Source organism: Manduca sexta, chromosome 8 (assembly GCF_014839805.1).
Source record: "Manduca sexta isolate Smith_Timp_Sample1 chromosome 8, JHU_Msex_v1.0, whole genome shotgun sequence".
NCBI lineage: Eukaryota > Metazoa > Arthropoda > Insecta > Lepidoptera > Sphingidae > Manduca > Manduca sexta.
Window position 1 is genome coordinate 4158032 of NC_051122.1, and position 14742 is coordinate 4172773.

General features: G+C 36.4%; 1 protein-coding gene across 4 annotated transcripts in view; it reads right to left on the reverse strand.

The window, feature by feature from the left end:
• The window catches only part of LOC115442728 (furin-like protease 2), a 306129-nt gene that overhangs the window by 25602 nt on the left and 265785 nt on the right, over positions 1-14742 (reverse strand). For all 4 annotated transcript variants that reach the window (XM_030167873.2, XM_037436542.1, XM_037436541.1 and 1 more), the window contains one exon: positions 9221-9325. In XM_030167873.2, coding sequence (XP_030023733.1) covers positions 9221-9325 — 105 coding nt within the window. The remainder of the gene's footprint in view (positions 1-9220; positions 9326-14742) is intronic.

Here is a 14742-nt window from a genome sequence, read left to right on the forward strand (position 1 = left end):
CAAGTATGGTCCTTCCAGCAAGACTCGGCGCCGGGTCATAAAGCTCGGTCCACGCAGTCTTGGTTGGAATCGAACGTTTCGGACTTCATCAGAGCTGAAGACTGGCCGTCGTCTAGTCCCGATCTTAATCCGCTGGATTATGATTTGTGGTCAGTTTTAGAGAGTACAGCTTGCTCTAAACGCCATGATAATTTGGAGTCCCTAAAACAATCTATACGATTGGCAGTGAAGAATTTTCCCATGGAAAGAGTGCGTGCTTCTATTGATAACTGGCCTCATCGTTTAAAGGACTGTATTGCAGCCAATGGAGACCACTTCGAATAAGCTTTTTATATTTTTAATTGTTTTATATTTATGTATTAAACTGACACACTGTAAAAGTAATAAATGTTATTTGCAGTTAACAATTTTCTTTTTTCTTTATTACAATATTTATGGCAAGACTAGGTATAGCCTATAGCACTCCACGAACAAAAGGCTATCCAACGCAAAAAGAATTTTTCAGTTTGGACCGGTAGTTCCTGAGATTAGCCATTACTGCTCCGCTCCTATTGGGTATAGCGTGATGATATATAGCCTATAGCACTCCACGAACAAAGGGCTATCCAACGCAAAAAGAATTTTTCAGTTCGGACCGGTAGTTCCTGAGATTAGGTATTACTGCTCCGCTCCTATTGGGTATAGCGTGATGATATATAGCCTATAGCACTCCACGAACATAGGGCTATCCAACGCAAAAAGAATTTTTCAGTTTGGACCGGTAGTTCCTGAGATTAGCGCGTTCAAACAAACAAACTCTTCAGCTTTATATAATAGTATAGATATAGATAATATGTAAATTTAATCAATTGGCTTCATAACAGAGCGTCGGCCACATATTATGTACCGGTTGACAAAATGTGACTCGCTCATTAACCGACATATTGCGTACATTATCGACAATATAAATTGTTGTCTTTGCTTTATTAATCGCTGATACCAAACAGATGCGATAACGCATTTTTCGTGATCAATTTTTGTGTCATTGATGATTCATTTTGTTTTGTTTTGGATCTGGAAAAATTCCTGGAAAAATTCCTTGCTCTAAACTGTCATTAATCCATGCCGTTAGTTCGTTAGCTAACATAATTATGTTTTATACATTTTTTGTAATTATGTTTATTATATAGCATCAGGCCTTCCTAATAGTATGTGGAAATGTAACATCTTTCATGTCCTAGATCTCGATTCTCGTGTAATAGGAGCGGCTATTACTCTTTATCGAGTACAGTTCTAGGCTACGGGCTGATGCAGAGCAGGAAATCCCATTACCTCGCGATCGAAGCATCAAACCCAAGACCTCAGCATGAAAATCTAAGCGAGTTCAACTACGCCACTGATATAATTAACCAGTCATGAATTAAATTCCACCAGATGCTAGTGGAATAGATCTTCCTAACTTATAGCTAAGAACCATCTCGATCACATCACCTCTCAAACAAAACAAAGCGTCAAAATCGGTTTAGTCCTTTGGCAGCTGCGATGCCACAGGAAGACATACAAATACACTGATGCCAGATACCCGGCTTAAACTAATACAATACGTCAACAAATGCAAAGCTTCTTTCCCTCCCCTCAGTACAGTACACCATATTTTATTTCGATTACTTTTTCCTGGAAAATTACTTTTTCTCGGTTAAGAGCACTGGAAAAGTTGATGTAGTTCCAGTGTATTTCAATTTATTGAAAATAAAAAGATATCAACCAACAAAGCACAAAATTCTAATGTTAAAAGAACAACAAAATGCCTTTATTCGTCCAAAGACCTGCGGTGATGAAGGTGCATAAAAACAAATTCGAAGAACACCACTGTTTATAGATGCATAGAGACATTATAGTTATAATATAATGAATTACAAACACATAAGCCATCGTACAAATTAAATACACAGTAATACAACATCAGTAAATTATTCCCAAGATACAAATCCACCCCAATATTGATGGTAAAGGATGACCTTCCGGCCGAAAAGTTTTTCCTTATAACGCTAACTGATAGAGTAGAACAAAGGGGCTCCCTTTTTGTTGGACGTTCGTGAGAGTTCTTAGAAGTTGTTTTTTGCGTTGTTGAATAAATTCGCTATGGAGATATACATACTAAATAATACACGCACGCTTTTTTATCTCCATATGGTCCACAGATGACTGTGGACATACATGAGTATTTGCTCACAATTAGCTGTGATTGCCCAATGGCAAAATGTTAAAAATGTTAGAGGCGAATTTCCGGTAATTGATACGTATCTTGAAAGTAATATGTTTAACATAAAGCCTTTAATGGAGAGGATATCCCCTCCTCTCGCCACTGCAACTCTTGCAAGTAGGGATCGGCCAGTTACATTACCGAGGTGTGAAGCTGGGTGAGTGTATGGGAAGCGGGAACACTAATGTCTTTAGCCAATATGCCGTTTAGATTAATGAGGAAGGCAGCGAGCAATAGTGCAGTCATGTTTAAGGTAATTTATTTCGTTCTACCATTGCAATAGGTGAAAGCTATACAATAATTACAATTTCAATGCATTGCAAATCGCGAGTATTTTTAAATCGCTGCATAAATTCCTTACTTTTTATCACAAGATTCTATGTTATATTGAATTATATATATCACGTAGTTCTATGTGTTTTAATAGCAATTTCCCATATATCCGAAAGATAAATTAAGGGGAAACCAACCATGAATTTTCTGTTTTAATTTTTAGCAACTCAAAAAAATTTAATCTCATTTTTCCAACACAAGTATAAATTAACATAAGGATCTTGTATGTGAGCCAGCGAAATTATATTCCCCTGTTTAGATCTAAACTAAGGCATAACGGGTTATAATTAGTTAAATTCCTTCAAAAGTCCAAGCGATGGCTCCAAATATCTCTCTAGCATATTATGTAAATCCTGATACATACTAAAGACGCATCACATTCACTTATTATCTCGACTAGCTATTATCCCACTTTACTTTCCAAACTTTTCAAGAATCAACCCGTCAATTCTTTTACTAGAAACACGTCTTAAGCCGTCAACGTTAATTAGTACTAACAAGATGGATTATTAAGGCCGCACCGTCTTATTCAGTTAACCCTCTCCCCGCGGCCCATGATGTAACGAGATTTCGCCACTCAATGGGCCCCTTTTAACCTTTTTTTTGTCGGCCAAATGACATCGTTTTGCGGAATGGCCCATATTGTTATTAGCGACGTCTCGTACGTGAATATAACCATTGTTCTCGAAATAATAGCGTTCTTTGTTATTTGCGGAACAATTTTTGTTTAGATTTGTTCGGATTGAATGTATTAGTATTATTGTGGTGGCAGGTTGTCAACTTAGAGTTTTGAGTTCGATTGAGGCAATTGTGTCGATTTCCCAGTAATTGAATCCTTTAGATATAAAGGTGCAAGCGAAGAATAATAAAAACTTAGTAAGTCAAATCGATTCTGCGCCCATGCTTTTAGAAGCATTCGGCGCCAATCCTACATTAAAGTGGAAGAAGAACAAACGGTGTAAGAGTTAGCTGCACTAAGATATCGTAATTTGTATCCTACTATCCTCCGTATAAGGCGAAAATGCCATAACGGTTAGTTACAACAGCCGTTGAGACAGTTTTGGATTTTGATAGCCATCTAACAAACCGCATTTCTATGGCAATCTACTTTTACTTAAATATGTGTAATTATCTATTATCCATAGGAAATTATTTAATACTCCATAACACACTTATACAGCTGTAACATTGCACATGTTTCCGTCGTGCTGTGACAAGAAACTACATTCTTTCCTGTCTCCAGGTGGCAACCAAAAAGCAATGCTGTGTTGAACATTCTCGTCAGATAAACTTATACTGACATGGTGATATAGTTGCTACAATGTAAGCATGACTTAACACCCTCGTCTTAGATAAATTTGTATTTATTTTCCATCTTTTATTATTAGGTAATGGTGCAGTGACGAAAGGTGAAAATATCCGAAAGGGAACTTGACACAAGATATACGTATGTATTAACGCACGAATGTGGCCTACAAATCGTTCTAATGATAATTAGATTCTACATAACTATATAAAGAGAAGCCGACAGGAATCGGGTTGTGTGTACCCTTCGCAATTGTAATGGTGTATGTTTCTGCCTCTTTATTTATATATTTAATTAAATTAAGACGCAAACAGATTACAATTAAACTTATAGCAAATTATAACAAGCATAAAAACTAGAATGTATTCCTAAATATTGCGCCCTTATACTAGTTAATTACTTAAAGTGCGGACTGAGATAAATTAAAATTATTGAGTTATGTATATAGTTAAAATTAATGTAAGAAATAAATTGTTTGCTCTTGCCCATAAATGTTTCTTTCTTTTTTATTATTAGGTGTACCATCGCATCACAATCATAATTTTGTGCGCGGTGACGTTACGATTTGTGTGATACACACATCTTGCCTGTATTACCGAAAGGGTAGGCAGAGGTGTAAGCAGGGCCAGTTTTCGAAATGTGTGTTCCATCCGATATTGCGATAGGGTGAGCCTATCGCCATATCGAACACACAATACTCCGGGCTAATACTAAGCAGAAAAACGATCCGACACCGACTTCAAAACTGTTAACCAGTATATAGATACCGTAATGTTGAATTATTTTTTGGTTTTCAGTGATTTATGAAGTTGGTTTAATTTTTATCAAAAGGTTTTTATTATATTAATCATGAAGACAAGTATGTGGTTTCATTTAGTAATGCAATGTCAAAATGGGCGTGTATATAACAGACCCAGTATAATTATTTATTGGAGCTAGATAAAATAATATGGCAAGTTTATGGGTAAGTAGCATAATATTAGTCCGTTACACTAATTTGCTTTAAGAACGTTATTTTACATAACGCAATACTTCTAATAGCCGATAATTTTATTTAATACAATATTTTATTCGAAACTTTATTAAAATTATTATAAATAATTTTCGATAATGCTAATGGAAAACGGGTGAAGCAATGAGGTCGAGTGGAATACCTCTCACTGAATTCATAGGAAACGTAAAATAATTTGCAACGTTTAAAACTTTTCAATCTGATATAATTAATTTTTAGTTCATTCCACTTGGTGATTTTAAAATAATTTATGAAATATGGCCGTAAACAGTTTTATGCAGTCTTATTTTTCTTGTTTATTATTTATATTATTCTTTTGTTATTATATTTGTAGAGAATTTTGAACGTTTCCAATATGCTTAATATTTTATACCAAAGTATTTAGGGGTATGATCTAAAATATTTCCATAAAAACAAGCAATTCATTATTATCTAGCAATAAAATTTGCGATTCCGTTACACGCATAGCCAAGTGTCCTTTTCGCTCTATACAACGTAATATCAAAATACATATAAGAAATTAAACACACTTTCAGAGCGGGCAAACACGACACAAACTCATTACATATACTGCTATACTTTCATAAATGAAGCTCCAGGCTTGTCTCTTAGAGCCATAATAAGTTTTTAGCTGGCTTTATTATGAGCCGCGTTATACTAAGGTTAAATTTCGCGAACAAAAACAATTAGTGCAAAGTTTCGCGAATGTTGCCCGACGGGTTTAATTACGTGTGTGATGTCTCAGTATCTAGTGTTTTTTGAGCACTAACAGCGTCTGAGCGAATGGTTATAGATTAGAGGTGCGATGATTGATAGTAATTGACATATATCGTCGGACTGAACACACATGGCCAAAACCGGAGCTTGGAACTCTGCCTACCCTTTCCAGAACAAAGGCAATATGTGTACTTTTGTGTATTACACAAATCGTAACGTCACCGCAAACAAAATTACGTTCAGACCGGACCATGTTTATGTATCGGATTTATCGCCAGTAAAAGTTTCCGCAACGTTCAACGTGCCATGACGCCGCGTCTTTGTGGTAAGCGACAAACAGGCCAAGTTGGGCGAGACGGGGCAGTGGACCAAGCTAATAAAACTGCTGGGCGTGGCGGCCCGGGCCTTTCTCATGTTGATGAGTCAGACTAGCTTGCCTGTCAAAGTGAGCGAATAGGAAAATTATTGTACAATGAGGTTCGCTAGTTTTTGACACCACAACGGTTGTTGCGACGGAGTGTGTAAATTAAAGGTATAGAGATGACTTTATTGTTCACTTCTTTTTTTTATACGGACAGGGTAAAATGACTACTGCAGCTGATAATAAGTAGAGTAGCGTCCAGTTAGAATATTGAGTGACGAAAAATGATTATGCCTCGCCAGTCAACACAATTATGTCGGCGTGTTCGAAACCGGATATATTCAGGCTGATTTTGGGACGCGTCACACGTGGGCTACTCAGTTGGTTCGCGTTCGCCTCTCCGACAGCGTGGAAGACCTTTCCCAGAATTTCTTGCAATTTTAAAAGGTTTCCCAGTTTACTTTGAACAAACATCGAAATATATTTACAAAAAAAAATTTGGTTATTTTAAATTTTATAGTATATGATAACATCGATATTCCGCGCACGTGAGTCTTTCTTAGAATAAAAATAATTAATAAAAAATGAAATAGGCGAAGCTACTCAAGAGCAGTGCAGTTAATTTATTCTAGAATTATTAGAATCACTTAAGTAGCTATAAAGATTATTTCCCAAACTAACCCACCAATTCATTTCCCTACAATATCCGTCAATGGAGACGTATCATTTCTAATTATCCAAATCCCATATACGAACAGTATCAGGTGTTAAAAAAAACTGAACAGCACGGACAGATTCCAAAGCACGACTTAAACTGTATGTATGCGAATCCGTCAAAAATCTCCACGCGCTGCAAACAGATCGCAATTCGCTGATACTCCATACACTATCTCATTTTGGGACACATCAAAGAAAAATCCCCCGTAATCCTACTGACGTTAAGTAATAAGTTTCTGATGCATTATCTCCAGATGATAGTTTGTCTCGACGTTGAAGAATTTCCTAAGCTCCGCGAAATAGATGAAAAAGTTTTGCAACACTAATTGACACTTTTCGTGGTTCTGTACGACGCGAGCCCTAATGGACTTCACTGCGGAGTAGAAATGCGAGATTAATGCCCTGACTATTGATTTATTTGTTTTATCATCTTTAGAAGTCTTTTTTATTTTCTTTTAGAAGGCCTCTACTGAAATTTATTTGTTTTACAATAGGAAAATTCTGCAATGGCAAAGGGAACGTATATATTGTATATTTTTATAGGTACACGCACTACACCTGATGGTAAGTGTCGTGGGGTCCAAAGAATGTCTTCTGACGAGAGTTGATTACCCCTCGGCAGTCTACACAATTATGCCGGCCTGTTGGAACCGGATATACTCAGGCTAATCCCGGGACGCGACACACTTACGTAGGCCACTATGGCAGTTTTAACACCTTATGTACAATGGTACTATCTGAACGGATAAAAAATTATATCCTACCACCAGAAAAATATAACTAAACACTGTTAACCCGTCTACACCTTCAATATTTTAATACCAATATTTTTTTTGCCAAATCTTCTCAGTCTAAAAACAAACCCATACAGTCTCGGCTGACATACTCCAATAGACCAACAAGACAAGCTCATATGCCGCTCGCACGAAATCCAATTTCGCTAACACGCAGGCCGCTTGTCTAGCGCACACGTCTCATGAAATATTCACTTTTTAAATATGATTCGTGACACAATTTCACGGGGACAACAAGAGATGGCGCTTGAGACTTTCACTCTCTAGCGATGTTCTTTGTCAAAAAAAAAAGTAATAATCCCGCGCGTTACGTGTATCCCGCTGGATTACATTACTCGTCTGGATCGGGATGGCTGATTAAAAATAAAAATGAAGATATATAACGCGCGAGTCGGCTTTGCGGATTGTTAACGTTTTAGATTTATGTGTTTGCATCATTTTTTTATTGTGATTCAGTGCGGTCGACTTTTTGCCGAGCGCGCTTTTAATGTGTGTTACGGTTTTTTATTATTTTATTTTTATGTTATAACATAGACAAAGTGGGTTATGTTTAACGGCTCCTTTATACTAGTGCTGTTAAATGAAGATTAATTTCACCCGCGGAAGTCGTATCCATTTTTACTGCCTTAAACATATTGCTTCAAGAATCGTAATAATACGTATTATTTAATTCTAGAGGCAGACATTTTAAATAAAGATTCGATTAGCAAGCTCCCAACACTAAATGTTATTTATTTTACTTACTGTCCTATAAAACACCCGGCCAACGATTAAAAGTGCGTAAACAACCGAACCTTGCGTAACTTTGTAATCCGAATTAAAATTTCAGATACGTCCCCGCAGAACCTAAACCTACAACACTATTTCACATTTACGATCAAAATTACACAACTGGCGGACATATTGGCCGTTTTAATAACAAATGTAGACAAAGAACCCTAAATTTTAACATACGAGTGTTTTAACGAATGGGGAAGTGCGACTATGGCGAAATAAAGAACGAATATGAATGGACTGCCCAGTATTCATTTTAATAAATGCCACGTAGTTTTTTATAGATTACATAGGAATATTAATATATTAATTAGTCATTCTCATAGCTTACACAGTATCGACAAGTATGCATTCTCAAGACATTGATTTAACATTTATAAATACATCTATATTTGATTTAGTCTGAATTTATATATATTATATTTAATATCCGCCCGGATAGCGACCACTGTACACAGGGTGTTAAAGGCCGCAATAGTGGTCCACGTAAGTGTGTCGCGTTTTGGTATCAGCCTATGTATATCCGGTTGCAACAGGTCAGCATATTTGCTTTCAACAGGCCGGCATAATAGTGTCGACTGCCGAGGGGTAATCATCTCTCGTCAGTCGACATCCTATTGGACCCCACTCCACTTACCATCAGGTGCAGTGGGGTTACATTGCTGTACCCGTAAACAATATTTCTAGAAGAGATTATTTACTAGTGGCGAAGGGTCCATATAACCCAATTCCTGTCGGCTTCCCTTTCGTTACTTATGAAAAATCATTGGAACGATTTGCAAACCGCATTTATGCATATTACTAGTACGTATATGTTACGTCGGGTTCCCTTTGAAAATGTCACACTTCGCCACTGTTATTTACCCTCAATTCGATAGTACCAAGACTTCAACATAAGCCACCAAACACCTCCGGCAATCGTCCATGTTCCTTTAAATTTCTCCCATTAAGGATATTGACTTACCTGTGGTTCATCATTTAACTTCTGATGATGCTCGTGACTCGGCTCCAGAGACCGTTTCCTCACTTCGTGATGTGATAATAGATAATAATGCTTCAACGAGCCAATCTGAAACAATACAAAATACTGTTAATAAAGAACACATATTTGGTAATGCTTTTGTTGGGAAGAGTTTAGGCAATCCGCAAGACACTGAAGACTCAGAAGGAAAGAATTTCCCGGTGGAGTCTTAGAAGGAATTAGTATACTTTTAAAACAAATAATGCTAATAAACCAAAATATAATAGGTAACCTAGTCAGTCCAGTCGGCAGTAGTAGGATATTCGCCTAGAAAGCGGCCACAACACTCAGGCGTAAAACATGCCATAGTGGCTTAAGTAAGTGTCACGTTCCGGATCACCTGTGTATACCCGGCTCCAAACAAGCCGACATAATTGTTTCAACTAGCGAATTAACAATCAATCGTCAATCAACGCTCTTTCTGAACTATATTTCATCAGGTACAAAGGGTTCACTGTCATGTACCAATAAAAAAGTGATGACGAAAATCGACGACTCGTAATAATAGAAATGGCACTTGCAATTTCTTTTTTCCAATCACAATCTGAGTCAGCAATTAATTACGCATTTACATTAAACAATGTACACACAGACCAATTTATTAAATCTCTTCGAGTAACTAAAATACTTGCACAAGCGCAAGACGATTTCTTTTTAAAAATTCAATCGCGAGCTTCATTTGCAAATTAAAACCTGAAGACGTCGCAGCCACTATAAGTAAATTATTCGGTACATCTGTTTTTCCAATCAGTGCTATCCACTTAATTACATCTTCTGAATTAACAGAAGTGGGAAAATTGGCTTGCACGCTCACTCGCTGCGAAATTATAAATCGTTCTTGTTTAGTCATTTTTGTTTTCATAATGAAGGTATCTTAAAATAATTACAAGTATACTATAGGTAAGATAAGAAACAACTCAATGTAAACAAGTAAGTAGTGCTACCATATTCATTTTTTTATGGAATAATCTTTTGTGCGTACCTGTCGAATAAGATTGGGCTGAATATAATAGAGATTTCAATAGAGGTATTTCTGCTCGTTCTTTAAAATATCCGTTTAAAAAATAATTCATAGTAATATAGCAGTTTTATAAACAAGTTAATAATATGAGAGATAGCTCAAGCCATACTACAATAACAATAGAGATTTAAATATATTTCTCTTCGTTGTTTTAATCTATTCGTTTAATAAATAATTCATATTCATATAGTAGTTTTCTATAAACAAGTACATAATATGAGAGATAACTCAATCCATATGCTTGATTGCGTCAATTTCAAGAATCGATAGACAAATATTTATTTTTATGAACGACAAAATTATTCAGGGGGCCTTTATCCATAGTTCGTAGAGTAATTACCATTATTGTTTGTAAATATGCATTTAGATGTCACTTGTTTATTTTTACTCGATTGCGTAGTACTATAGCTGTATTTCACTACTCTGAGGTCTCTTGCGTTAGAATATCGGATCGGGAAAAGTGATATCTGGATTTTCCTGCTACTGAACAGCCCGGAGTCAGGAATTTGTGCCCGATACGGCGACAGGTTCGCCTCCTACATCATTGGATGGAACACACATGGCGAAAAGTGGGTGCCCTGGTTGCACCTCTGCCTACCTCTTACCTGCTTCATGTTTATGTGTATGTGTGTGTGTATGAACGCGCGCGTGTATGTGTTTTTTTTTATTCCTTAAAACCAACGTATCGTGCCTCACGAACAGCCTATACGATCAGTGGAAACGAAAATAGAAATAAAAAAAAAAAAACTTTACAAACCCTTTCTTAAAATACCTCTGCGATTCCTAAAACAATCATTCATTTATAATTACTACGGTTACTCGTTTATGAATTTAACTATTTAATCTATAACAACTAACACCAGATGAAGGGATTGCTCCTATAAGAGTGCCTTTTGTTATAAAACGACATAATCAGATACAGAGATATCACGTTGTTTCATACCTATAAATAAATATGCAAATGAAAATTGCAAAATCAATAGTTTTTATTGCAATCGTATTCATATTAATCACAGTTATTCGTAGTTTTCGAGTAATAAAAAGTCAATGACTTTTTATTTTAGTAGCATTTCACAATTTACTATTTTTTTTATCTATTATCCGACATAAATCGTGGTCATGTAAAACAATAAAGTATTTTATGTTATCTGGTAAAGTTAAAATTATCGTTTCTACTTCCGACTAATATAAATTTGAAAGTTTAAATTTGGAAGTTTGTTAGAAGCGAAAGCCGTTGAATAGATTTCGATGAATTTAGATACACCATGTTTTTTATTAACTTCAAGGCTACTAGTTATCTTAGAAAAGTACACAGTGGAATATTCTGCGAAACGGCTAATCCCGCCATAATGGCCAACGCTTCTGTGTCGTAATACCCAGATCAACCTATGTATATCCGGTTGGAAACAGACTGGCATAATTGTAGCGACTGGCAAGGGTAATTATCTCTTGTCAGTCGCCACTCTGGATCCTTCTCCATTTACCATCATGCAGTGACGTCACTACACCATGTCGGTATAAAAAAGGGCGAACTAACTAATTACACATTTATTTCTGTGCAACGGTCCACGCAACATGGATTTGGGTAACAATCAGCAGTGGACGTAAGATACACTAGTTTTTATCTCTTCTTCAAGTAATCAGCGTACACAAAACTGTCTAGGAAACATTGAATGAGTTAAAATAAAAAAGTACCAAGAGGAGAAAGCTTAGCGCACTGTTGGCTAAGCCATCATCCGTCTCAACTGTTTAAATATTCCCGAGCTGTCTTGTAAGAGTTGATTTTTTTAAGTTTCCCCTCCTTTTAACAAATTAAATGTTGGTACCTATCTCACTGTAGTTCTGTATCTCTTGAGACTGTCATGCCATGTCTAGTAGATACTAAGCGCTTTTAATGTCATGAGTGAAACGTTCCATTTTCAAATTTTGAACTTGAGTGACCGTTATTCGAGTTTGGCCGTACCTATGATTATCGTCTTATGACATAGGTAATAGAGAATGAATATACAAACTATGACATTAAAATTATGGACAACTTAAGTTTGAATAAAATTCAAAGATTTTCTTTTTCGATCTGCGTATTTATCGCAGAACCTAATGACCAATTAGGCGATGTAAGTCACATACAACAGACGCAAATACTCTCTCAAGACTCTCACAATTTCACTCATCACGAAACGTAACTTAATCGATGTAATGGCCACTCAGAGACCGATGCTTCGAAAGCACGTTGCCACGGAACACCGATTAGCCACTATAAAAACATTAGGGCCTGGTAATTTATTCCGATTGCCCGGTCCAAATTAGTACCTCCGGGCCACTGGGTATTTTTAGACCCTCAATGGGTAATAAATGGGGCGCTCACGCGATATGGCCACTATCAGCGCGGCATCTACTAGTGTACAGTCGCAACCAAAAATTTTAATCGTCTATATTTTGTTTCCTTACCAATATTTTTTTCTTCTCTAAAATAAATCTACATATTTATTTAGATAAAGGAACCGTCAATTGAACTTAAAGGTGGTGATTTGATGTTTCGAGTTTGTTAATTCTCTTTTGTGAGCGAATGTACACTCAAGATCCTGTAACGTCTACAAGATTGAGTTTTACCTTTATTTTGTATGAGCGAACTTTAAGGTAGTAATTTTGTAGTGTTAGAAATTATGCATGGTAGAACATGACCATCATGGTGCGAACTTAATTTGCTAGACCTTTCGACCTCAATGTTTATGATGTAACTAAACGCAACTGTGTCAATGCTGAATAAACGTTTGAAACAATCACTTAAGTACATCATGTATTAAAAGATGCATTGATATTCGAAATATTTGGCTCGATGTGAAAACATTTACGAGATCTTTCGATAAACCCACGAAATATCGACTGATTCGCGTCAACCTTGAACACCAATACCAGCCGATTCGTATACATATTTTGTATGAGAGAAAGACATTTGGTGAGATGTACTAAGATAGCAATCTCAAACCTACAATAAAAGACTAAAAACCGATATAAAACCATAAATATAGTATATCAAAACGAAACTCCACACATAACAGACAAGCATGTTGGCAAGGTGCGGGATTAAATATTTGGCAGGTCACGCGAGCCAGGCTTATGAGAGCCCAGGGCGTCGTGTTTAGCGTCTGGCTATTAACTAACTAGTCCACCGCCAGGCAACGGCGACACATTCGCTGTTTTAATTTAATTAAATAATGGCTGTATACTGTGAGAATTTTCGTAGTTGTACTTTTTGGAGTGCGTTAAACTATTTAATGTTATATATGGTAATAAAGGAGAAATTTCGTAATGTGATAGCAAATGAACACAGCAGAGCATGAATACTTACATTAAAAGATGTATGTAATGAAATTACCTTTAAGGATTTGGAAAGTGAATTGAGAAAAGATAGGAATTTTTTGGACCTACAAATCTCAATGCCGTACGAAACTGAAACTCAGTAGCGAAACTGACACTTCAGACTGTTTTAGTACAACAGTGGTACCCGGATCTCCCCATTAATGATACAAACTATAAGCTTAATGATCCCATAAATAATACAAATAAATAACCATTAATAATATAATTTACAAATTAATAAATATAATAAATAATGAAGCATACATACAGCATCTACAAATCGCACTCGTGCATGGCCGCCCTTACTCGCACCGACAGTTCCAATAAATAGCATCCCCCCCCCCCCCCCCGCTAACCATTACGCAGGTGGCTTGACGGATTTTTCGCACGGGCGCAATCCAGTTGCACTCACCTATATTGGCTCGTAATTAATGGAACATAGTGCTGTGCGGTTTTTTAGGTAGCAATGGATCATGTGATGCAGGCTGTTTCACGTGTAAGGTCCAATTTAGATCGGCTTTGATCGGTTTGATAATATTATAAATCTAATCGGTGTGAGCTAGTCAGTCAGAGTTGAGCTAAAATACCATGGTTCGATTTTCAAATCGGATAATCGTCTTGGTACTAAAAATGACGTATTCGAATATAAAATACATTTTTACTTCAATTAAAATGATTTTGATAGCTATTCACAAAGTTTATACGATATTCCAACATCATACTTGAATTGCGAAAACGTCGCTAAATATAACATATCACACTCACAGCCGTTTCGCGGAACGTCTCGAGAAAAATGACTCTTTCGCATCGGGAAACAAATTCACGAAAATTTCATTTCACCGCCCGATTGAGCAGATATTGGCAGACAAGGAAAACGCGCGGTAAATAAATGATATTGATGGTACAATATGGGAATGCATAAATCCTCATATAAGTTATATCCTATTTAGATACGTGGATATCGAAAAATGTACACAATATATATGTGAACTGTGTAAGTGGCTGGTGTTTCAGTACGGCAGGTTAATTATATTTGAATGACATTGGCATAGAGACGCCCGGGATTTTGAAATTTTGATCTAGA